At 36.5% G+C, this 26,611-nt stretch overlaps 1 protein-coding gene across 1 annotated transcript in view; it reads left to right on the top strand.

Moving 5' to 3' along the window:
• Window positions 1-11,886: 11,886 nt before the first annotated feature.
• Window positions 11,887-26,611, top strand: part of SLC3A1 (solute carrier family 3 member 1) — a 29,025-nt gene continuing 14,300 nt past the window's right edge. Inside the window, exons 1-3 of the mRNA XM_026695847.2 lie at window positions 11,887-12,372; window positions 13,857-14,036; window positions 15,022-15,176. Coding sequence (XP_026551632.1) covers window positions 11,958-12,372; window positions 13,857-14,036; window positions 15,022-15,176 — 750 coding nt within the window. The 5' untranslated portion in view covers window positions 11,887-11,957. The remainder of the gene's footprint in view (window positions 12,373-13,856; window positions 14,037-15,021; window positions 15,177-26,611) is intronic.

Raw genomic sequence — 26,611 nt, 5'->3', positions numbered from 1 at the left:
TGAGAGGCCCTATTTTGTGGGAAAATAAAGACAAAATTATTCAGTTCTTTAAAATTATTCAGAACTTCTTTTCAGTTCCATATTGTATGTGTATTGCGATCATGATCTATAAAAAGTAATGAACTTGGGCCTTTATTACAATGCTTGGGTTCAAATGGCAACCATGCATCAGTAATGTACAGGTTGATAAACAAGATCAGTAATGCGCAAATAGATGTAGTTCATAAATTAAGATCTGTACATTGCATTGGATCAAAAACAGTTTAACAAGAATTGAATATGGATTGAATGTTCAGAAGATTACAGGGCTTTATAACACATTGACGGAATTACTCAAAGTCGTACTAATTACAATTCTACTGAACAGTTCTGAAAAATGTGATATTCAAATTATTGAGTTAACCATATTATTTCTAACAATAATAGGACTGAACAGTTTCTAATCGCGAAAAAATAAACAAAATTATCACTATTTCAGTGCATTACCCTTAGAAGCAGTATGGTTGACCAGATACTATTAACTGAGCTAGATCCATTTCATTTGCATCAACATGCAGTTTAAGATTTTTTATTGCATGTCAAAACAAGTCTTTTTATGCCTAATGAATATCATAGAAACCAGAGTTTACACTGCCATATCTAAGAATGTAAACTTGTTCCTTTTCCAGTTAAAAATTTCAAAAGTATAGAATAATAATAAATGTGTTACAAGTATTCATGCCAGAATGAGAAATCTAGATTACTAGTCACGAGATTCCTGTACTGAAGGAGATATTATCATATTTATCAGTTTCCCCTCTCCTTGGGTCCGCTCCCACTTGTGAGGGATCAGGCAATGCTTCAAAATATAAAAGGAGATAAAGCCAAGGGCTGAAAGTAGTGGGAATCTGGAACCTTCCCTGTCTCCAGTAGGATTATTTTTGCTAAATCTGATTTCCATGAGTGGGAAGAGCCTGTCCATTCACTAAAGAAATGCTACAGATCCAAACCATTAGATAAGGACAGGTGGTGCCACTGCAAGAGTTAACCTATTCACTAAGATGTCCTGCTTCAAACAGTCACTCTATTGAAAGCTTTATTGCCAGAATCTTGTCGATCAAAGTCAATGAGGAAATGTGTAAAATGAAGTGCAGCCAAAACTGTTTAATAAAGCGGTTACTATAACGATAATTTGATGCTGTCTGCAATTTAATGTAGGAATTAAATCTGTCAAATATATTTATAATAGACTCATACTAATTGCCCTGAAACAACACTGTTTAAATTAATAGCTACTTTGCTATTTCATGTAAAGTACCAACTTAATTGAAATATACCCTGAAAGAGGCTTTGACTCAAGTTTTATGCATTAGATGAGAAAAGATGGGCTTTATTTTACAGCAGTAGTCCCAGTTAATCCCAACAAAGTTCTGCCAGCCATAGCGGCATGTTATGTTCGTCTTACTGGTAGACTATTGAAAGTTGATCTTAAGCTACATCTTAGCTTACTTCCAAAATAAGCCTTTCTACTTAATGCCTGTTACTGCAACTGCCAGCTGAATTGGTTTTAAGCTACTAGTAACATGCTGAAGAGACAGCAGGGACTGATGATTCCTGTCAATAGGAATCAATGTAACAAAATAACTGGATTATGTAGTCTGCTGTTGTACGTATTTTATTTAAAAGTTAACCAAAAAATCCTTAGAACACTAAATTTGGTTTTCATGCTAACTAAAGGTGTAATTTTGATGAACTTGCAAGCTCTTGCAAACCCACTTAGAAATTCAGATGATCTATGCAGAAAAGGTGTGTAGCATCTGGTATAAGATTGGTGGGTTCTTTCAATACCAGTGTAAGTAGTTTCCTTTTCTTTATATTAATAAAACCACAAAGATTTATGTGACAAACTGTTGGCTATTCGATTGATTTCAGGTGGTTTAGATTTCAAATATCCATCATATAGTACTGGATAAAGTGAAACATTTGCCATTCTGGCTATTAGGTTCCTGGCTTACCTGTCGCGTGATTTGTTTTAGGTTTTGATAGTGATAGAAAAAACAAGCCTGATCAGATCAATAAATATTTGGGTTTTTTCATTTAAAAATTTCTATATAACTTTTATACTGAAGACTTGTAAGAGAGATCATAGGGGGAGATTGAAGCTAGATCTACTTTATATTCAATCAAGATTTTTTATGGATTCTAAATAGATGAGGTGGAGATCTGTAAATGGCAGATGTATGTAAGATTTTGACTGAATAGGATTCGTTTTGGCATTGTAAAGAACTTAATCTGTTACCAACATTACTCTCTAGCACTATAGCTTCCTCATGCTGCTTTCTTGTGCTCTTTATGGTCTGTAAATATCACTTGAACACCTAGTCCAGCTTTCTCCAAGCAATCAACTTTTGGATGTGTTTGATTACAATTCCTTTCCCCTCAGCCAAAGCAACCATTATGATGTTGTGAACTTAGTCCAAAACATTCAGGCAATTCCAATTGGGGAAGACTGATCTTTTAAAGATCCTGTTTACATAGAAAACCATGTAACCTCCATTTGATGAAGCTGTAACATTCTATGTTGCCTGGGATGTCTGTAAATGTGTGAATCTGGTGCATGTCAATCTGTTCATAAGTATAAACATACTGTTTGTATCATAATTGTTCTTGTTTTTTATTTGTGGTGTTGAATTTACACTTGGAGTATTTTAAAAAATCAATTCTAAAAATAGAACAGAATACTCATTCCATTTAATGTTCTATTTGAATCGTGCACATGGTATGTATTGCCAAAGGAATAGCAGCACCAATATTTCTTTCAATATTGTTAGTGGCATAAATGATGACACTGCATGAATCCTAAATGCCTGCTAAACGTACGGCAAGCTAATGGCTCTGAAAAAAACATGATACTGAAATTTGTTTTTCTGTTCCTTGCATGTAATATAAATGATAATGCTTTCATATTCTTATTGCTGGAAACCATTATTTCTTCCTTTATCAATTCACAAAAGTCCATGAAAATGATTACTAAATTGATGAAGTTTTAGCTTATCTGATAATTAGGTAGTTGCAAACAAAGATGTTTTAACTAACTATTCTGAGCAGCTGAAACATTTAGAGACTTTGTAAACACTTAACTAAAGTGGCAGCTCATCAGCAGCTCATTGCTATCCATGTAGGTATACTTCAAAGGTTATTCCAAGTACTTGGTCTAATGATCAGGATTGGAAGAGAGTGTCATTTGCACACATCACACAAACACAAAAGAAAAGGGCAAGAGTTGATAGATGTACAATGTCTACAGACTTATTGTCCCATTTAATTAGAATGTAACTATATCTGATTTATTGGGTTTGGCCAGTAGAGGATGGTATCGTAGAAACTCCCCACTTTGGGCTTTTTCAAGATGCTGTGGATATAAAACGTCTTCTGTAGCCAGGTCTGTGAGTTATTCCCAAAGATCAGAAGAATGGCCAGTCTCCGGCCATGTAGGTAGAGGGCCTTGTTTTACATAGTTTTATCACACTGGGTAGAACCTAATGTTTCTGAATGAAGTTTACAGACCCTGATCTGTGGAGCTTTTTATTTGCTTTTATTCTTAAAATGTTAATCTCTGCTTTAAGATGCTATTATATTGAACACCCAAATGGTAAGAGATTACCACCTATTGTGTGATGTGTCTATTTTACCTATACAGCTCCAGCTGGTCACTTCAAAATCTTCAACTGTTTTCTAGATAAATAAAGATAAATAAAACAATGAAATGATTGTAGAACAGAAAACAACTGGGCACTCAATTAGATATGCTGAATTTTACCTCACAATTCATCATCTGGTACAGAATATGTGGAGGTATCAGTTTGGGGAAAAATCGCTCTCCTGGATTTGGTGGACACCTGGTAGCAGAGCTCTGCAATGTAATGAACAACTCTTGGTCTGAGGCCAAATTGGTGGCTAAGGTGGAAAAAGTTCTGAAGGGGGCAAAACCTTGCGGCAGCTAAGCCCAGCCTGAGGTGGCTTCAAGAAAACCGTCATTTTTAAGGTGTGGAAATCATCCAAGTCCAAATCAGGAAAAGCAGAGGAAAAGCATTCTGCTGTAGCTGAGTTACAGAGGCTCGGCTGGGATGGAAAAATCTGGTTGAGAAGAAGAATCTGTTTACTAGGAAAATTCTTAATTAAGAATAGTAACCAAACCTATGATATCTAACTACATTTTAAATTTTTCTAGTTCAGTATGAAAGAATATTCCCTAAATAGCCACTGGTTATTATAGAGTTCATCTTTAATGGCGGCCACAGTTTATTTTGATGACAGTTATTCAACTAAGTGGAGGAATTATTAATTATACATGCATCCCCATGTGTCTTAGTAGAATGGTGCTTAGTGTGCTTTGCTTGTTCAGTTATCTGGTTTATATATGCACCATTTCTAACAAGTAACTCAGGATGGCTTTCAAAAAATAAGGCAGAAAGAACACCACAATAAGCCACTTCATTCAGCAAAAAAACTGAAAACACAAATAACAAAAAGTATGAAACTTCATTGGAAGATGTTCCAAAGAGGAAACTCATAAGTTTCACAAGGTAAAGAAATTTCTGGACTTCTTTCCAGTTCTTCTGGCAACAGCCAGAGGACTTTGTATGTGCCCTGGGAAACCCAGGATGGGCTGTGCATGTGCTGCTCTGAGTCACATGACGGGCTGCCCAGCTGCTTCTGGGGGATATTTTTCTTCAAAGTCCCTGAGACTGACCTGTGTTCAAACCTACTTTGAAGCATCACCCACTGCTGACAATTGGCCCTGTTTTCTCCAGGTTGTCTAGAACTGGGCTCTTCAAGTTATCTAGAAGAATCCCAGCTCTCTTCTGACAAGTTCTGTTTTTTGTTTATTGGGAAGAAAATGAGTTAATGTTAATTCATTCACTCAGGAATTAACCATACATTTTATGTTGCTCTGTATTTCTTCCACCATTCTATCGTTTTATTTCTGGAAACCTGGATGTAACACCAAATCTGGTAACACTTTCCATTTTAGGTGCAGAATGCCCCTGTTTTGCAAAAAGTCGGTGAATCTAGAGCCAGTATGATGGTGTGGTTAAAGGCATCAGGCTAATAACTAGGAGTTACAGTCCCACCTTAGGCACAAAGCCACCTGAGTGATCTTAGTCACTTTCTGTCAAAATTACGGGACTTGTCCAGGCAGTCTCCAAAAAAACATAAAATTGAATGGAAGAAAAAAAGGAAAAACACTTGTTTCATTCAGGATACTGTTGTCTGCAGCCTGAAATAATATAACCCATTTTGCAATCTCTTCTTCATTCTACTATCATGAATATAAATCAAATTTTAGTCTATTCTGTAGGACTCGCAGGGAAAACCAGATGGAAATCACAACCAGATGAGCTAGTTCTACTTTATAGTAAAGTAATGGAATCTTGCAAGTCAGAAAGTCAAATCTCCCCCACCCAGGCTATTGTCTCCTTTACAGCCTGAGAAATGAGAGCGGGTCAGTTCTGGGCCTCTTGCTCCAACCACTATTCAGCTGCCAGCTAAACTTTCTCTTCTCTTAACAGTTGAGAGTATCTCATGGCCCAGTCTTCTAATGTCTTTCTCTCGTACCATTATACCTACAAAAGTGCATTTGTCAAGAAAACTAACCCGTGACTCATTTGGAAAGTAAATGCAGCTGTAAATGAGTCATGGACAAGTTTTCTTGACAACAAAATGGGAATGGCTTTTTATGGCATCTCAGATGAACTTTTATGCTACCCATAAAATGTAATATATTAGCTAATACAGAACACTCAAAGTATTCAGACCCCCTTTACTTTTGTCAAATTTGTTATTTTCCAGCATGATTCTACAGTTGTTAAAATTCATTTATTTCTTAATCTGCACTCAGTACCCCATGGTGACAAAGTGAAAGTAGAATTTTAGAAATGTGTGTAAATTTATTACAAAGAACAAACTGAAATAATCACATTGCCTTGAGTATTCAGACCCTTTGCAATGGCCCTGTGGGCCAGATCCAGCCCATAGGGCCACCCTAAAAACAAGAAAGGACTGGACTGGTGCGGTCCTCCAAGCCTCCATTTTTGCTGGCAGGAAGCTACAGGATGTTGAGCTGGCCACGCCCACCCCAACCATGCACACTCCCCTTGAGGTCAAACATAACCCTGATGCGGCCCTCAATGAAATTGAGTTTGACACCCCTGCTTTGCAACAACACTTGGTGCTTTCCATTTCTGTTCATCATTGCTGATACGTTTCCACACCTTGATTGAAGCCTGCCTGTGGTAAATTAAATCAGCATCACAGCTGACAATGCATACTGTAGCAGAGCGAAAGCCATGAGGTCAAAGAAACTGCAGAGCTCAGAGGCAGGATTATTGTAAGTCACAGTTCAGGGGAAGGCTACAATAAAATTTCTGGTTCCTAACAGTACAATGACTTTCATAATTCTCAAATAGAAAAAGTTTGGCACAACCAGGAATCTTCTAAGAGCTGGTTACCCTGATAAACTCAGCAATTGAGGGCGAAGGGCAGGGATGGGATGCTACTGGTTCAGCCCGGTTCTATAGAACCTGTAGCTGTGAAGAGCAGCTGACACCAAACTGGTTTGGTGTTTGGCCCACCTGTCTGCCCGGGCTCTAGGCTGTCCTTTATTCACTGTTTTTCCCTCAGCTGCTTTGCGCGGCACAGCTGAGGTTGAAAAAGCAGGAAACGAGGATTTTCAAACGTGCTGATGATTTCTTGCAAACACTGCACACATGATTGTCCCCAGTTCAGAGAACCGGCAAATCGCTCCACTGGCTAGCCCTGTCCTTCCCCACCCACTTGTTCCTTACCTGGCATGCGAGCCATTCAACTTGCCTAGTTTGGTAAGTTGCTATTTTTCCTTTTTTTCCCCCCAACCATCAGCTGTTCTGCTCTGCCAGAAGATTCAGATTAGCTAGAAAGCAGGAAATCCTTGGATTTCTTGCTTCCTAGCTAATCTAAAAGCAGAGTGGAACCTTCCTTAGGACCGAAGCTTTTCAATGAAGACTCAGGTAGCCAATTGCAGATAGATAGATCTCTAAGTGAATCTGATTCTGTGAGAAACTCAACCTGCCTGCCTGCTTTGGCTGCTTTGGGGTAAAAGTTGCTCTTTTTTAATAAAAAAATTCAATATTTACAGACATGGTGTGTTGTGAGTTAATTTTGTGAGTTTGCTTGAAAGCAAATTTTATGTGACAGACTCAGGTATCTGATTGCAGATAGATAGATCTCTAGGTTAATCTTTGATTCTGTGAGCAACTCAATCTGCCTGCCTGCTTTCGGGTAAAAGTTGCTCTCTTTTAATAAAAAAAAAATCAATATTTACATCAATATTTATAATATTTACATTCAAGCCATGCCCACCCAGTCACATGACCACCAAGCCACCCCCACAAATTAGGCCACACCCACAGAACCGGTTGTTAAGAAATTTGAATTCCATCCCTGGAGAAAGGCCTTAGTAACCCTGATGGCCACTCTGACCGAGGCTCCAGATATCCTATATGGAGATGGGATAGAGATCCAGAAGGACAACCGTCACTGCAGCCCTCTACCGATCTGGGCTTTATGGCAGAGTACATAGGCGGAAGCCTCTCCTCAGTGCCAAACAAATGAAAGCTCACTTGAAATTTAAAACAAACAAACAAACCACCTGAAGAACTCTCAGATTGTGAGGAATAAGATTCTCTGGTCTGATGAAACCAAGACAACTATTTGACGTCAAATCTAAAAGTTGTGCCTGGAAGAAATCAGGCATCGCTCATCACCTCCCAATATCATCCCAACAATGAAGTGTGGTGGCAGCATCATTCTCTGTGTGTGTTTTTCAGCAGCAGGAACTGGGAAGGCTGGTCAGGGTTGAGGGAAAGCTGAAAAGGTAAAGGGTGATATTGCAGTTCTGAACTTCAAATATGCATTTCCATGCCAAGCCTCAAGCTAGGCCACTTTCTGAATGTCTTAACCAATTTAAGACATTCAGGAGTACAAGTAGTCCTCACCTTACACCCACAATTGGGAATGGAATTTCCATTGGTTAATGGTAGAGTCATAAAGTAAAAGAATCATTGATCATGTTGCTTAATGATGGCAATCCCATCAACCAAGAATCATGGATTGTTAAGTGAGAACCTATCCCAATCCAAGCCATTCTGGTCCCTTCTATCCTTAAGCCGAGTAAGGTAAGGGACTACCTCCAACTAACCCTATCCTATCTCTCTGTTTCTCTCTCTCTCTCTCTCTCTCTCCCTCCCTCCCTCCCTCTCTCTCTCTCTCTCTCTCTCTCACACACACACACATCCCTCTGCTCTTTGACTATCCTTCATCCTGTCTTGTGGGGTGACAACCAGCCTCAGAACTGTGCACTGTAAGGGCTGCTTGAATGCCCTGGGAGGTCACAGTTACCCCAGCCCTATCTCAGCTTTAGTTGTTCTCCCTAGCCAGCTGATCTTTGCCTTCTTGCTCCCATTGCTGACAAGGCATGCCAACCTGGCTGCTGGGCTGTGTTGGGGTACGCTACATTAAGAAAGGAAAGAAAGGAAAAAGACAAAAAGGAAAGAAAGCCTTAAGCCACACCTGAGTCAGAATGCCCATTTGCATTGAGCTCCTGGGTCAGGCCAGGCAGGCATACCAAGAGATTTTTCCAAGGGGGCATTTTGGCACACTTGCTCTGGAGCAATTTTTGGCTTGCTTTTTCGTTTTTTGCAGCCCAGCCCAGCCCAGCCCAGCCCAGCAGCCAGGCTAGGCACATCTCTTCAGCAGCAAGACCAAGAAGTCATTGAAGGTCAATTTGATCAACAGTGCAGGCTGGCAGGGAGCCAAAAGTCCCTAGATAAGATGAGATAGGTGTAGCTTCCAATCGGTCCATCTATCAGAGTTAACCAACTAAAATCCAATTAATTCTATTTCGGCTTGTCAGCCTGTTTGGTTAGTTTATGGTTCAGGGAATCAGTGTGAATATAAGAAATTGTCTTAAACAACCATGGATAAGTTTAACCAAGGGCAAACACAACCACAGCTGTCTGGAATGCCAGGCAAAGCTCTTCAATTCTTGCTACAATGATCTTTCCAATGGTAGGTGCCAGGTATCTTCTCCATGCAAACACTATTTTGTAAAACTGATTTAGAAATTGAGGGTCCCCGGTGCTCTTTGAGCTTATTTATTTTCTTGCAGACATTTCATTACACAAACCAGCTACAATCCTTGTCACAAATGTCCAAACTACTGGCTCTTGAATCCCGTTTGATGGAACCCTGGTCAGGCCAAGGTGAATAAAAGACCTTTGCTGCATCAGACCTACTTAGTTGGGTTTCTTCTTTAACTCCAAGAAATCCGTATGTTCAACATGCGAACGAAAGCCCTTTACTTCTGGTGATTTTGTTTTGTTGCTCATGACAAGTTTTAAGGGATTAGGGAAGAAATACAATGAAGCTCAAAATCAAGAATGAACTCAAAAACCCATTACTTTTTTTAATTTAGCAGTTGTATTTATGTAAAATGTGGACATTTTCTGTAATGTAGGAGATCTTATGGACACTCCGGTTGGAAGCTAAAATCTGTTTGGTTTACTTTTGCTAGAAAAGTGAACTGAAGCCAAGAGACAGTTTCTCCCTTGCCTTCCCAGCTGTATGGAATCATCTCCCCCAAGAAACTAAGACCTGCTCCTTCAGTTATGGTGTTCCAGAAGAGATGGAGCTTTTCCAAAAAGTATTGAATATATAATTGTCACCATTGTTTTATTTTAGATACTTATTTATTGATGTTAACTATTCTTGCTTGGATTATGTTGGGGATTTATGACTGTTACAGCTGGAATATAACATCTTATTTTTACAGAAGACATTTTAATTTTTTTATATTTGGTTTTATAGATGGTGGGGTTTTTTTGGTACTATTATAATATGCCAGGAGTCCTTAGTTGATTTCCCCAATTATAAGTATAATTCATAAATGAAGATTCAGAAAATGTTAATGATAGTTACACACACATACAAACAAACGTACTGTCACCAAAATAGCATAAAATATGGTTGTCTGCATTTTTAGTGATTGTAATAATATCTCTTGCAGACTTAAATCTTAAAGGTATAAGCCAAGTGAGCCAACCAAATCTAGAGCAAGTGGAAAAGCTGCTGGAAGAAGACATAGTTTCATAGGGAGAGACAACTTGGAGGGGAAAAAGTAAAAACGATTATTGTTTAATTGGATCTACTTTTTTGTGTATTTAAATCAAGTACTGTAGCCATAATGGAGTTAGTTGCTGTTATGTATCCAATACTGTCAATGTAACAGACATAGTGCAGGTTAACCAACTCGTGTAATAATCAAATTAACTCAAATCTATGCCCCAGATATGGCAGGTTTCTGAATATAACAACACAAGTTCAATGTACCTCAATATGGTGATACACATATAGGACTCTGTTATGATGGACAAAGAATTTACAGGCTAGTGGTCATGATTTCTGTGTTCCTTTCCAAACCTGGCTGCAAATTTGCTTGTGTCAAAGTTTTAGGCATCCCTGGACAAATTCTATGTTTCAGTGAATTCCCGAATGGACAAAAACTGACACAACCAATACATTTTTCTGCAAATCTGAATGCACATTACTATTTATGTGCAGCTGTTTATGGATTCAAGATAAGAAACTGAATATAGGAAGTATGAAAGGTTGAAGGGCGATTACAACTGTTGCAGTCTGCACAGCAGTGTGCCTGTCTGTCCTCTGGAATGAAGTTCTTCAAAAGATCTGGGTGATTCCCAGCCTAACAGCCTTTAGAAAGCCTGGAAGACTTGATTTTTGATTCCCCCTGAAAGTTTTATTGTTGATCAGATTTGCCATATTGTTTACATGTTATTTTTCCTTTTGGGAAATACCTTGGACAGGCTTGGTGAAAACTGAAATTTTAGATTTTTCTTTTATAAAGATTTACAAAATCAGGTGAACTTGGGATGTAGCTGTATTTACAGATTCTTTGTTCTTTTCTTCATGTGTTTAATTGTAATGTTTTTTCCTTCCCTTTGGTGATTGTTTGTGGTTTTTTTTATTTATGTATGTTAGTTTGAAAATGGATTAATAAAAATGGATTTTTTTAATTAATGGATTTTTTAAAAAAATCTTCATTAGTTTCAGTGAAGTAAATCACCTTTGTCTTTGTGCCAACTTTATCTCCTTTTAGGTGTTTAGTCTAATTTTAATGTAAGACGTTACAATACCTAATCTTGTGTTGACCACCCAGGGTCATTTTGAACTGGGCAGCCTTATAAATTTATAAATAAATTCAGTCATCTAGTAGTTAAAAATTAAGTAGCCTTGGTTGAAATGGAATGGATTTATTATATATATATATATATATATATATATATATATATATATATATATATATGTATATGTATATATATATATATATATGTGTGTGTGTGTGTGTGTGTGTATATATATATATATATATATATATATATATATATATATATATATATATATATATATATATATATATAAAAATTAAAAATTTAAAAATAAAGTAGCCTTTTAAATTCAGTTGCACTTTCAATGGATTAACATGATGTTACTGCCATGGCAGGAAACTTGCCTATGGAACATCTTCCCAACATCAAAGGGTTAAGGGCAAAGATCCATTTCTGAAAAGAAAAAAAAAAGAAAACACCATCACCTTTTCCGAAACCCTGCAATTTTTTTCCCTTTGAAGTCCATTTAGATCTTTGTTCTCTTGCAACATTTTACCAGGCTATAAAGAAAAGACTTTTGTTCAAAGGAGTTGGAGCACTTTATGCTCTTTAATCTTAGTCAGACTTTGGACTGGTTGGTCAGGTTTATTTATAAACCAGGGACAAATGACAAGAATGTACTTCACTGATTGAAGGTATTCAACCCACTTCTCAGCTGCAGGAGACTAGAGGAGGCAGCACTGAACAAAAGGAATGGCTGAAGAAAATACAGTCATCTGTCTTCAGCTGAAAGGGAAAGAAGGCTTGGACAACAGTGGCTTTCTTCAGGGTGAGGAGCTAGATCTCAAAGAAGCAGCTGAGGAAAGGTCACCAAAGGCTGGTCCTCATGTCATGGAAGCAGAAGCACAGGAAGGATTAACTCCGCAGCCTTATGCAGGAATGCCCAAGGAGGTGCTCCTTCAGTACTCCACACAGGCACGCTACAGGATTACCAGAGAAATACTCTTCTGGTTGATCATTGCAGCTTCACTGGTGCTTGTGGCAGCTACGGTCACAATTATTGCCATGTCCCCCAAATGCCTTCATTGGTGGCAAGCCAGCTCCATTTATCAGATCTATCCACGGTCATTTAAAGACAGTGACAAAGATGGGAATGGTGATTTCAAAGGTGGGTACATCCAACTGTTTGAGGAATGGCAGCCTTGCCATACTGTAAGTTTTTAAAAGGAACTGAGTTTTAAAGCTCTTTTGTCTGACGATCTAGTCAAATTCCCTATTTGGAGAGGGAAAGAAGTTCTATCGTAAGAAATTTTGCTCAAATCGGTGCCTTTAAAAGAAAGGTCTAAAGTTGTGCACTCAAAGCCTCCCAAAGGCTTGAGAGTGATCCCAAAGATTCCCAAGTTTATTATCAAATTGTAAGTTTTATGATGAGAAGGGGGAGATTACTAGCATGTAACTGGAGCACAGTCCTTGTATTTAATGCTAATTCAATACAAATGTAAATGAAATGAAATCAAATTAAATTTTTGTCTGGGGCCCATCTGTTAATTTTGTGAAAAGCAACTTCCACCAAACCATCTGAAAACTAAATATGGATCTCAGCGCAGGAAAGTTGTGCATTCCTGCTTTCAAATAAAGGTTAATTGGAAATACCTTTAAAAAAATATTTGCCTTAAGATTGATAACCAAGTAATTTTCAGATTCTCAAATGGTAGGGTCAAGTGCTATGGGTCTATTACTTGGAACCCTGACAGCTAGCTTGAAAACAGTATAGAAATCTTACAGGTCATGTGTTCAAAACATAGGTTTCTCCATTACAGAACTGTATTTCCCAGCATCCTTCATTACTGGCCAAAACCCTTGGAAGGTGCTGGGAGTTGTGGCTCAGCAATATCTTGAAGTTGCCTATTGTGTAATGTTGCATTAATCCCTTGAGCATTTAGGGCATCCCACTTCTTGTTTCAGTTCATATCCAGTAAACAAATGTCAGTTAGTGCTAGAATAAGTCAATTACCTTAAGATTAATCTTTCATTTTATGTAGGCGTGCAGAGGAAAATAACCCAAAGCAATATATAACAGTGGGTGAGATATATAGGCAGAGTATGGGAAGGCTCAAAGAACCTGAAGTAATGACACAGTGTAGTATCTATTGCCACATTTCACTAGAGAACATTGAGAAGGTGCGATATCCTTTAAGAATCTCTTTCAACTAAGTTCACTTGACAATGCAAGGTGGATTACAGTAAAAACAGCTGCTGGTAAATATTGATCAGTACCACCACTATAGAAATTGGCAGGGGTGGTTTCCTCAAGTTGTTTTAACTTTCCCATTCAGTATTTCTAAGCAATCTGAACCACTGTTACATCTTCTTTCCTTACAGAATTATTTATGTTATTATAATTTATTTTCAGAATTAAGTAGTAGTAAGAACAATACTAACTTCATACATATTAAACTGAAATGTGGTTACTTTGTGGTTTGATGTATGAATGTAACCAAACAATAGAGGTTATTTAGTGTTCTGCAAGCCATGACACAATCTGAGAATCTAATTTCTAGTCTAATTGCATCTTCTATCAGTAATGATTCAGTTTTTTAGAAGATTTTTGACTTGATATTTACAGTATTGTTCCACTTTTGTCTTCATTAGGTATCCAGGAAAAACTAGATCATATACAGTATCTTAATATAAAAACAGTCTGGATCACATCTTTTTATAAATCAGCTATAAAAGACTCTCGATATGGAATAGAGGATTTTCAAGACATAGATCCAATCTTTGGAAGCATGAAGGATTTTGAAGATCTGGTTGCTGCAATCCATGATAAAGGTTGGTTTTTTTGTTAAGAAAGAAGTACCATTTTCTATTCTTTTACACCTAACTGTATGTAAAGTTGACTACACTTGGTTCGTCTTGCCTCACTTCAAAAATCCTAAACTGGGTTCCATTCAATTAGTGCTTGGAAAAATAACTTGGAATGCGAAGAGTGAAAAGTTTTACTTTCAAGTAGCAAATCATTTCCATAACATTTCATGGATGTGTTCATATGATCATTAGGCATAGAGTTTGACTCAAAGGAGACTTCTTTATTGTTTAAACAGTTTAGAGTTCAACCTGAGCAATTTTTGATGTTGTTTTTCTGTGAAGGGAAAAGGTAAAGATTCTCTTCAGTCAAGTTCATGCACAGATCCATGTAATATTTTTAGCAAAAATGCAGAAGTGATGCTCTTTTCCCGGTTTTAGGCAACATTAAGGGTTTTCTCCCATTTAAATATTATCCAGCTTCAGTCTTGCTTCGCTTTTTCAAGATCAGCCAAGATTTGACCAACACTATAACTTATGATATAGGATTGGATGCAAAAAGCCCATATTGTGAGTAGGAAAGGCTCCTATTGGCATAAAGATTATTATCTGCCTTAACCATCTTTAAAAAAAATTATTGCAGTGCCCACATTCTGCCATTCTAAAAAATCTTTTTTTTGCAGAAGGGTGGAGTAATGAAAGGCCTATTGTATTAGCATGTTAAACTGCAAGAATTAATTATAATTAATTCCAGTTCTCCCCAGGGCTAGTACCATAACAAATATTTTTGAGAGGGATGCTTACAATTTTTACACCATTTACCATTTAGCCTTATTTCTAATCTCAAATTTCTTCAGGTCCTTCACATGGGTTATTTCAGTAATCTCTGCAGCACACATGTATAATTGTTGATCTCAGTTTGCTATTATGCACCTATGCTTTTAAAATCACAGTGCATGTGTATATTGTTCAGCTCTTTGACGTACAATTCTTTGCATCTTTGAATTGAAAGGTTTAAAAGTGATAATGGACCTAATCCCCAATCATACTAGTGACAAGCACAAGTGGTTTCAACTTAGTCGGAATCGGACTGGAAAATATACAGATTATTACATCTGGCATGACTGTGCTCATGTCAATGGGATCACCACTCCTCCAAATAACTGGGTGAGTATAAAGTTTTGATAGCCTGGCAATCATATGCGAAGTAATATTCAGGTGCTGTAACAGATCTAGATTTGGCAATGCGTTGGGTTCAAATATCAGCTTCAAATGCAGATCTTACACATGGGGTGTCTTCACCCTCCATTTCAGATTTTTCAAATTCTGTTGGAGTCCCGATTTGTGAAGAAAATCAGGATAGCATGGTTTTCAATGAAGCGACGTAATTAAATTAGTAATTAGAAAACAAACCAGTTTGCTGTGTAATCTAGATCAGGGGTCTCCAAACTTGGCAACTTTTAAGACTTGTGGACTTCAACTCCCAGAATTGGAATTGGAATTCTGGGAGTTGAAGTCCACAAGTCTTAAAGTTGTCAAGTTTGGAGACCTCTGTTGTAGATACCAGGCGAGAAACCAAAACGGAGTGTGTTCTAGATCCGTATTAGACACAAAGCCAGCTACCTGACCATGGCCCAGTTACTCTGTCTCGGCCCTAGGAAGGGGACAATGTCAAATCAGTTCAGAAAAACTTTGGCAAGAAAACTGCAGGAACTTGTCCAGGCAATTGCCCAGGAGTCAAGATTGCACCAGCACCCCACACACTAAAGATCCCTGTGGATGATAACAGCTTTGATTAAGTAGTTAATAAATAAGCTTGTTATAATTACAGGAAGGACAAATTCAGGAACAAGATGCACAACAGTACTGTTACATATTGCAATATGCTGATATGTACTAATTACTAGGAAACGATTTTTTTTAATGTCTCAGCAATAAATAAACAGCTCGCAGAAACAGTCTGTTTGCTTCTTATTAATTCAGCTTTGCTAATTTGATCACAGTTGAAGTAAAAACACTTCTACTGATTATGTCTAAAACAGACAAAGTATCTAACTGCTTTCCTGTAATATCAAATAAGACTAACCAACGGTGACACATTCAGGAGTTGCATCTTGCTCCAAGAAAATGATTATTTGGAGAAAAAGTCTACAGCTTTCAATCAAAAGAATTATCAATTAATAGCCCAATCATTAAGATCAAAAAGAAGTGACTTGAATTCGAACTGCCAGAGAGGTTCGTACATGCTTACAGGCAAAGAGTGCACTGCTGAGTAATATAAGTAAGCCAGAGGGAACGGCTTTTCAGAAGACACATCTGCAGTGACATTTTAAGTCATTACAAGCATTGCTCTACAAACTTTCCAAAGAAGAAAAATGCAGAGTTCAGCTACTTTTGAAGTAATTTACCTTTCAAAAAATGCATACAGTCACTAAGTGGTTTGCTTAGTGAAGCATTAGCATTGCTATTTTTCTTACTTTACTTGCTTTTAATGCTTTTTGTGCATTTCTTGCTATGTTCCTCTCTAACTCTGTGCAAACCACTCAGCAGGCAACAACCCATGTCTCATGACTAATTCTTTGTGAGATGCCCCTTCATCTGTGGATATCTCAGCTCCAGTGCCTTCTCATCACAGCGGTCTCCTCTCTCTGCTTAGCCATGACATCAGAAGAAAACAAACCAACCCATTGTTAAATCGTTCTTTTTTGCTTTCTAGAATGCTAATTTGTCAGAAAGTGGTTTCACTACTTTGAGAATGGGAAGGTCAGGAATGACAGTTTCGGAAAGCATTGTTCGATTTTCCTATGATATTTTCTTTTACAATACTTTTTAATATCAGAGCACCCTGTAACTTGTAATGTCAGCAAAGAATAGAATAATAGAATAGAATAGAATAGTTAGAAGGGATCTTGGAGGTCTTCTAGTCCAACCCCCTGCTCAGGCAGGAAACCCTATACCAGGGGTGTCAAACTCAAGGCCCGTGGGCCGGGTCCAGCCCGCAGGGTGCTTAGATCTGGCCTCCAGGGCTAGCCTAGAAATAGCAAAGGACCGGCCCACGGTGCTTCTGCCAGTGAAAATGGGACATCGGGGGTGCACATGGTCCCCCCATGGCCCATTTTAGGTTGCAGAGTGCGGCAGGAGGCATCTATCCTATCTTCCACCCTATCTGCCAGCCCTCAGAGGATAACTACAATGCTGATCCAGGGGTGGGATGCAAATTTCTTAGCAACTGGTTCTGTGGGTGTGGCCTAATTTGTGGGTGTGGCTTGGTGGTCATGTGACTGGCTGGGCATGGCTTGTATGTAAATGTTATAAATATTTAGGTAAATATTGATTTTTTTAATAAAAAAGAGCAACTTTTACCCAAAAGCAGGCAAAGCAGGCAGGCAGATTGAGTTGCTCACAGAATCACTGATTCACTTACAGATCTATCTATCTGCAATCGGCTATCTGAGTCTGTCACAAAAAAATTGCTTGCAAGCAAACTCATAAAATCTGTTATCAAGCAAATTCATAAAATTAACTCACAACACATCATGTATGTAAATGTTGAATTTTTTATATAAAAAAGAGCAACTTTTTCCTCAAAACAGGCAAAGCAGGCAGGCAAATTGAGTTGCTCACAGAATCACAGATTCAGTCAGAGATCTATCTATCTACAATCGGCTACCTGAGTCTGCACTGAAAAGGAGAAGCTTCAGTCCTAAGGAAGGTTCGGCTCTGCTTTTAGATTAGCTAGAAAACAAGAAATCTAAGGATTTCCTGCTTTCTAGCTAATCTAAATGTCCTGGCAGAGCAGAACAGCTGATGGTTGGGAAACAAAAAGGAAAAATAGCAACTTACCAAAGCAGGCAAGTTGGATGGCTCGCATGCCAGGTAAGGAGTGAGCGGGCGGGTCAGGGAGGGGCCAGCCAGTCGAGCGATTTGCCAGTTCTCTGAACTGCAGACAATCATAACACGTGTATGTGCAATGTTTGCAAGAAATCATCAGCTGTGCTGCCAGGACAGCTGACAAGCGCTGTGCTCCGGTGTGCAGCGTTTGAAAATCTTATTGTTTCCTGCTTTTTCAACCTCAGTTGTGCTGTGCAAAGCAGCTGAGGAGGGAAAAGCAGGGAATAAAAGACAGCGTAGAGCCCGAGCAGGCGGGTGAGCCAAACACCAAACTGGTTCGTTGTCAGCTGTTCTTCACAGCTACTGGTTCTATAGAACTGTGCCGAACCGGTAGCATCCTACCTCTGTGCTGATCCAACCCTCGAAGAAATACAGTTTAACACCCCTGCCCTATACCATTTCAGACAAATGCTTGTTTAATCTCTTCTTTAAACTTCCAGTGTTGGAGCATCCATAACTTCTGGAGGCAAGTTGTTCCACTGATTAATTGTTCTGTCAGGAAATTTCTCCTTAGTTCTAGATTGTTTCTCTCCTTGATTAGTTTCCATCCATTTCTTCTTATCCTGCCTTCAGGTGCATTGGAGAATAAGCTGACCCCCTCTTCTTTATGGCAACCCCTTAGATATTGGAACATTGCTATCATGTCTCGCCTACACCTTTTTTCATTAAACTAGACATATCCAATTCCAACAACCATTCTTTACAGTTTTAGCTTCCAGCCTCCTAATAATAAACCTATATCATTTTTGTAGATCAGTTTAAACCCACAAATGAATCCATTTCATTTTTCTGATGTTTACTTTGGCTATTATTTGCTTTTATATTTCCATGATAGTTATTAATCTTGAGCCAGAAAAAGTTATCAGTACTTAACTCAGTGTGGACCTCTTCCTCTTCTTAGCATTTAAGCAAATTTCACCGTGTGATCTGTGTATTTATAGTTATGTATTAATAATTTATGTATCATCTTAATTAACATGATAAAATGGACAGCATTGTAATAAAATTAAAGCAATTATGACATAAATAGAATAGAATAGAATAAAATTCTTATAAGTATCTATCTCATGTATTCAAAACTATATTTATTCTTATACCTATATCTTGTAAGCGATTGACAAATCAAATACTAAATACTAAAATACTAGAATTCTTTATTGGCCAAGTGAGATTGGACACACAAGGAATTTTCTTGGTATAAATGCTCTTGCTGTACATAAAAGAAAAGATACATTCATCAAGAGTCAAGAATCATCAGGTACGACACTTAATAAAAGTCATAGGTTACAATAAGCAATCAAATCATACTAGGAAACAGTCAAAAATCATTAGGATACAAGCAACAAAGTTACAGTCATACAGTCATAAGTGGGAGGAGATGGGTGAAAGGAAGGATGGGAGGATTAATAGTAATAGTTATGCAGACTTAGTAAATAGTTTGACAGTGTTAAGGGAATTATTTGTTTAGCAGGCGTTCGGGGAGAAAATTGTCCTTGTGTCTAGTTGTTCTGGTGCTCTATAGTGTCATTTTGAGGGCAGGAGTTGAAACAGTTTATGTCCAGGATGTGTGCGGTTAGTAAATGTTTTCACAGCCTCTTTTTGACTTGTGCAGTATACAGATCCTCAATGGAAGGCAGGTTGATAGTAATGGGTTTTTCTGCAGTCCTAATTACTCTCTGAAGTCTGTGTCTGTCTTGTTGGGTGTCTTGGTTGAATGAATCAAAGAAGAGAAAAAATGGCAAATAGCGAGGAGGCATACGTATCCCCTTTCCATGGAGGAATCTTTGAAGTCAGAAAAATGGTAGGAAGCAATTGAGGTACATACATACCTCAGTACATTGACACTGCACTTGGTTAGATATGGTAGAACCTCTGGTCACAACCATAATTCATTCCATAAATTTAGAGATTTCTTTGTCTTCTAATGTTTTGTCTTCAGGAATTTCTGGGTCAGAGGTCGTGTTTGCATATGAATACCTACACAAATATGATTTCTAACAGGATGTTCCTTTAAGCATGCGGACATTGGAATTGTGGTTCAAGAAGTGGGTGCTCTTATGTTTAATCTTTAAGAAGAAGGAGGAGGAAGACTCTGTATGATAGGAGTCTGTCCACTTCTCTCATGTGTCTTTATGACTTAAAATTATACGCTTTAATGATTGACTTTTGTTAATTTCCCCACAGGAAGCTTTTTTAAAAAATTTTTTTGCATTTTTAATGAATTTTTAATTCATTGCCAATTTTCTCATTCACCTGGAGGAGGGCATGGCAAGTGAACTTCCTGCTGTAATTTCCTCCCAGGGGACACAGGATCTTGTATTTCTTTGTCTCGGTGTTAAATCAGGAGCCAAGGCCAAGGCCTTGAGACTGGAGAATGATTGCTTGGTGACATGGGTACATTTTTTAAAAAAAATTTATTGGTTTTTAAAAACAAACATAAACAAACAAAACATAAAAACATCAAGCTATCTTCCATAGGTAGAGTGTGCCGGTTGGTTTACAAATTGTTTGTGCTTCCATTTCGTAGTCTTCAATTACAATTGCATTACATATAATCTCATATTGTCAATCAAAAATTGAATACCTTAGTATCATTATTAATCAATCACTTGACTATACTTTTATTCATTCATGTTTTACAAGATAACCATAATTTACTTAGATCTTATAACAGTTCATATTACCATCCCAAATCTATCCTAAAATCATTTTGTAGATATAATAAGAAAGAAGTACATCTTTGTATATTTATTATTTTCTAAAAGTCTACATAATTCATTACTGTACTTTATTGTCTAACCATCGATAGAAAAGATCCCAAATTTTATAAAATTGTTTATCCTCTTGTTCTCTAATTTCAAATGTCAATCTACTCATTTCAGCACATTCCAATATTTTCTTAATGATTTCCTCCTGTGATGGTATTTTCTCATTTTTCCAGTTTTTAGCAAATACAATCCTAGCTGCTGTTAATACATTTACAATCAGGTATTTCAAGTCTTTACTATATATTTCAGGTAAAATTCCCAATAAAAATATCTCTGGTTTCAAGTCTATAGTTTTTTTTGTCATTTTTTCCAACCACATGTGGATTTTAGTCCAGTATTTTTTAGCATCCGTACAAGTCCACCACATATGGTAATATGAGCCAGGTGTCTGATGACATTTCCAACATTTTTCAGATTTATTCTTGAACATTCTTGCTATTCTTGTCGGGGAAAATGCCACCTGTAACACATCTTATACAAATTTTCTTTATATGCTGTTGACATTGTCATTTTATAATTTTGAGACCACGATTTTTACCATTTCTCTAAATCAATCCCATATCCAAAATTCTTCCCCCAAGCAATCATAGTTTCTTTAACTTGTTCTTCTTCTAATTTAATTTCTAATAAATATCCATACAATTTTTAAATCACCTTTTCATCAGTACCTGTCAAAATCTTATCTAAGTCAGTCAGTTTATAATAGAAACCTTCTGTTTTAGAATCTTTATCATACTTTGAATGTATTTGCGCATATGAAAACCAATTCATCTTTATACCTTGTTCCTCTAGTTTTTGCATAGATTTAAGTTCACCCTTTTTATTCAATATTTCACCATATCTAACTGTTTGTTCCTTTGTATATTATAGGATACGAGAATGCTTCAATAGTTGATAACCAGACTGGAATTTTCAAATAACATTGTATTTTAATCTTCTTCCAGTTTAACCACAGAGACTCCCGTATATAATGTCTTCTAAAATACCCCTGTGTTTTAGTTCCTTTGTACCATAAAAAAGCATGCCACCCCAACAACAAATCATGTCCTTCTAATGTCAACAATCTAGTATTTCTTAGTGTTATCCATCCTTTAACCCATATCAGATTTGTAGCTTGGTAGTACAACTCCCAATTAGGCAAACCAAATCCTCCTCTAATTCTAGCATCTTGCAAAAGTTTTAACTTTATTCTCGCTTTCTTACCTTGCCATATATATTTCAACACAATTTTATTTAAATCTTCAAAGTAGTCTTTTCCAAGCCTAATTGGAATTGTTTGAAACAAATATAAAATTCTGGATAATATATTCATCTTGATTGTTGAAATTCTCCCTATTAGTGACAGTTGTACGTTTTCCCATTTTGCCAAAACTAGCGCTATCTGCTGTTTAAGTTTAATATAATTATTCTCTTTTAATGTACTACATCTTGCTGTTAAATATATTCCCACATACTTGATCTTATTTGTGACCTGAATTTTCAATAGGTCTGCTAGTTCTTCCTTTTGCCTTAATAGCATATTCTTTGTCAAAATCTTTGTCTTATCTTTATTTATTTTCAAACCAGCCACCTTTCCATATGTCTCTATCTTTTCTATCAATTTTGATGCTGTTTCTAGAGGGTCTTCTAAGATGAAAACCAGATCATCTGCAAATGCTTGCAGCTTAAATTCTTCCTTTTTGATTTTCATTTCTTTTATATTCTTTTCATCTCTAATATTTCTGTTTAACACTTCCAAAGTTAACACAAACAACAAAGGTGATAGTGGGTGCCCTTGTCTTGTTCCTTTTCTTATATTAATAGAGTCTGTCAGTTCTCCCTCTATCATTACCTTTGCCGTTTGCTTGTAGTATATAGCTTCTATTGCTTGAATAAATTTTCTAGCAAAACCCATCTGTTCCAACAATAATAACATGAATCGCCAATTCACATTATCAAATGCCTTCTGTGCATCTAGAAATATCAGAGCCATTTGTTTTTCAGGATGTGCCTCATAGTATTCCAAGGTGTCCAAGATTACTCTCATATTGTCTTTAATTTGTCTCTTTGGCAGAAATCCATTTTGATTAGGATGGATAAGATTATTTAAATATTTTTTAAGTCTTTCTGCCAATATTGAAGCAAAGATTTTATAATCTGCATTTAGTAGAGAAATGGGTCTATAGTTCTTAATTTGTAATGGGTCAGCCTCCTCTTTTGGAATAAGTGTAATGTAGGCTTCTGACCTTGATTTAGGTATCTTCTTTAACATAATTTCATTCATAACTTCTAGCAATGGAAGATTCAATGATTCTTGTAATGTTTTATAAAATTCTGCAGGAAGTCCATCTGGGCCTGGTGCCTTTCCATTATTTTGCTTCTTGAGTGCTTCAGTTAACTCCATCATCGTTATATTGCTTTCTAACATTGTTTCAGTCTCTTTAGGTATCTGAGGTAAATTAGCATTCTGTAAGTACTGTTTAACTCTTTCCTCATCAATATTCTCTTGCATATATAATTTCCCATAGAAGTTTTGAATGATTTCCTTCTTCTCTTTGCTACCATGGCAAACTTGGCTTTGGTCATCTATTAATTGCAATATTTTCCTTAATTCTTTCTCCTTTCTCAATTTGTATGATAACCATCTACCTGGTTTGTTTGCATCTTCAAAGTAGTTCTGTTTAGCACCTCTAATTTTCTGTGCTAATTCTTCTTTTTCTATTTGACCCATTTTGTGTTTAATTATATCCATTTTTAGCTTGATGTCCTTTTTCTGTGCCATTTTCTGTAGCTCTTTTCCAAGTCTTTTGTGCTCATCCTCTAGGGCCTCAGAGGCTAGCCTTTTCATAGTATTCCTTTTCCTTGTATAGTCTATTATCAAGCCTCTAACATATGCCTTCATTGTATCCCATACATTCTGAATTGATGTATCTTCTTTTTTGTTTTCTCTAAAGAAAAAAGCCAATTCTTTCTCCATCCACTGTGTGAAGTCTTTTTCCTTTAAAATAGTATTATTTAACGTCCATCTAGATCTTTTTTGTCCTTTCCATTTAATTGTCATTGGATTGTGATCTGCCCAAGTACTTGTTTCAGTATTTATTTCTTGAATGTTAGATATTAATTCTGTTGACATCCATATCATATCTATTCTGGACCATGATAAGTGTCTATCTGAATCGAAGGTGTATTATTTAGTTTTAGCATTTCTTTCTCTCCATGTATCTTTTAAGTTTATTTCATCTACCATTTTTAAAAAAAGATTTAGGGAGAGTCTTTCTGTTTTGGTTTATTGTTTTCTGTGCTGTATAGTCCAATTTATTGTCTACAATTCCATTAAAATCTCCCATCATAACTATATTAGCATAGTCCACTTCAATTATTTTCATATGTAATTTTTTGTAGAATTCTTCTTGTTTGTCATTCAGAGCATAGATTATAATCAGGAGTGTTTTTGTATTATTGTCCATTATTTCCACAATTAGGATTCTTCCATCATCATCGGTATAGATCAATTTTGCTGGGGTGGTCTCTCTAATACATAAAACCACTCCTCTTTTCTTACATTGGGTCAAGGAAGTAAATATTTTCCCTAATTTTGGCTGTACCAACAATTGTTCATATTGTTTTTTAATATGTACTCCTTGTAGACAAATTATATCAAATTTTAATTTCTCTAATTTATGAAAGGTTTTCTTTCTTTTAACGGCTGAGTTAAGTCCATTTATATTAATTGTAATCATTTTTTTCTCTTCCATGGTTATATTTTATAGTTAGGTTTAGCAGCTCTCGTAAATCTTAGTTCACGTTGTTCTTTGGCTTCCACCTTTCCATCTACTGTGCCTTCTTCTTTTTCAGTTGCCATTTGGCAGTCCTCTTGGAATTCAATTAGTGAGATCTCTTTTTCTGCCTCTTCCTCTTTCCTTCCAAAAAATTCTGTATAAAATAATTCCACTTTCTCAATTGAGTCAATTCTGTGTCTCTGTTCTTGCCATGTGAACATTAAACCTTCTGGAATCAGCCATCTAGAATTCACCTCTTTTTTAAGTAGCATTTTAGTCAGGAATTGGTATTCTCATCTCTCTCACTCTTCTGGGTATTTGTTTCAAGACCACTATCTCCTTGTCTTTGTATTTCAATGTTTTCTCTTTTGCCACTTGCAATATTTGCGTTTAAATGGCTTTCTTTGTAAATCTAATGTGAACTTCTCTTGGTAAGCAATTTCTCATCGCATATCTTGTGAAAACTCGATAAACCTCATCTATTCCATCCATCATCTTCTCTTGAGTTATTTCCAAAGCTTCAGCCAGTATTTCTATCATTATCTCAGCTAGGTTTTGTCCTTTTTCTTCCTCTACGATTTGAAATCTAAGATAGAATTCTGATCTATCCATCTCCCATCTCAACATAACACTTTTATCTTGTTCAACCACCGTTAATCTATTATCAATATCTCCAATCTTCTTGTCTCTTTGTTTATCTTCTTCAATCTTTTGGAATCTTTCATCATACTTCAACATCATTTGTTGGATGTTCTCCACTTTTTCATTGGTTTTCCCTGTTCTTTGTTCAATGTTCTCTGTTCTTTGTTCAATGTTTCTGTTCTTTGTTCGATGTTCTCTATTCTCTTTTCAATATTCTCTGATCTTGCTTGAATATTTTGAATTCCTTGCATAATCATCTGCAGAGTCACGTTTTCTTGTTCTTTTTCTTGATTTAACATTGTCTGTATTGAACGTTGTCCTCCAAATGGTGGAGAGGAAGAAGTAGAAGTTGAAGAACCAGGAGCTGTAAATTTCCTACTCATTTTAAGCAATTCAAAATCTTCAGGTTCTTCTAAACCTTAATCCAGTTGTGAAGTAACCAATTATAGTTAAAAATAAAAATAGTAGAAAAAAGGAGCCCAATAATAATAATAATAATAAAAAAGGGAGGACAAAATTTCTTCAGGTTCTTGTATACCTTAATCCAATCAATACTTAGATAAAGACTTAAGAAAAAAAAAGAAAAAAAGGGAAAAGGAAAAATTCTTCAGGTTGTTCAACACCTTAATCCAATTAAAAGGTCTCAAATAGAAAAAAGTGCATAAAAATAAACCAGAAAGGTAGATGAAAAAACAGAAATACCAGGAAAGAAAAAAAAAGGCTTTTAAGGCTTTCCCTTTAAAATAAAAAGCAAACGTAGAGATTGGACTTCCAAAAGAAAAAGAAAAACAAAGACAAGCTCCAACAAAGCCAAAAACCCAAATAGTTATTACAAAAAAAAAGATAACAAAAAAATACAATAAAGCTGGTGAGGAGGGATAGCACAACTTAGGAAAAGTAAAAAGGGCACACTGCACTTTGTTTAATTATCCAAGGCTCTTATTATAACTCTCTTCTCCAAAAACTTATCACCTTTTCCCCCCTATGTTTCAACACCAGACTCCAGCTGTTGATAGAAACCGAGAAGAGCACCTGCAATAACACTCTCCCATGCTCCTCCCTCTATCTTATCAAATAGCAATGTCCTTGAAAAAGAGTCTCAGTTCTTTCTTTCTCAGCTTTGTCTGGTCACAGGGAAATAGAATATTTTCAAGCCTCTAGTTGGCAGTGTTACAAAGTTTCTTTGCTCTCACTTTCCACCTCCTTTTCCGAGCAGGATATAATAAGAATTAATAAAAAAAGAAAAAGATATTTTTAAAAAATGAAATAACTAAAGGGAGCCTCTAGCCTAAAATATTACAAAATCAAAAGGGAGAAGAAAAAAATAGATGTAAATGAAAAAACCAGTCCAGTTTCAAAATACAAGATCATATATAGAAGATCCAGCAATGAGAAAAACAAAACAAAACATTACTTTGACATTCCTGTTTAAAATCGCTGCTTAATCACTTCTGTCAAAACTTTTACAGATTCTGTCTTTTCCTTAGGGTGTCCTTTCAGATCTTAGAATAAAGAAAAAGTTCTCACCAAACCGGCACACTCT

Source organism: Pseudonaja textilis, chromosome 1 (assembly GCF_049901715.1).
Source record: "Pseudonaja textilis isolate UNSWEBS1 chromosome 1, rPseTex1.2, whole genome shotgun sequence".
In the NCBI taxonomy this organism is placed as follows: Eukaryota; Metazoa; Chordata; class Lepidosauria; order Squamata; family Elapidae; genus Pseudonaja; species Pseudonaja textilis.
Note: the sequence above shows the minus strand (reverse complement) of the source record. Positions and strands in the feature narration are given on the sequence as shown.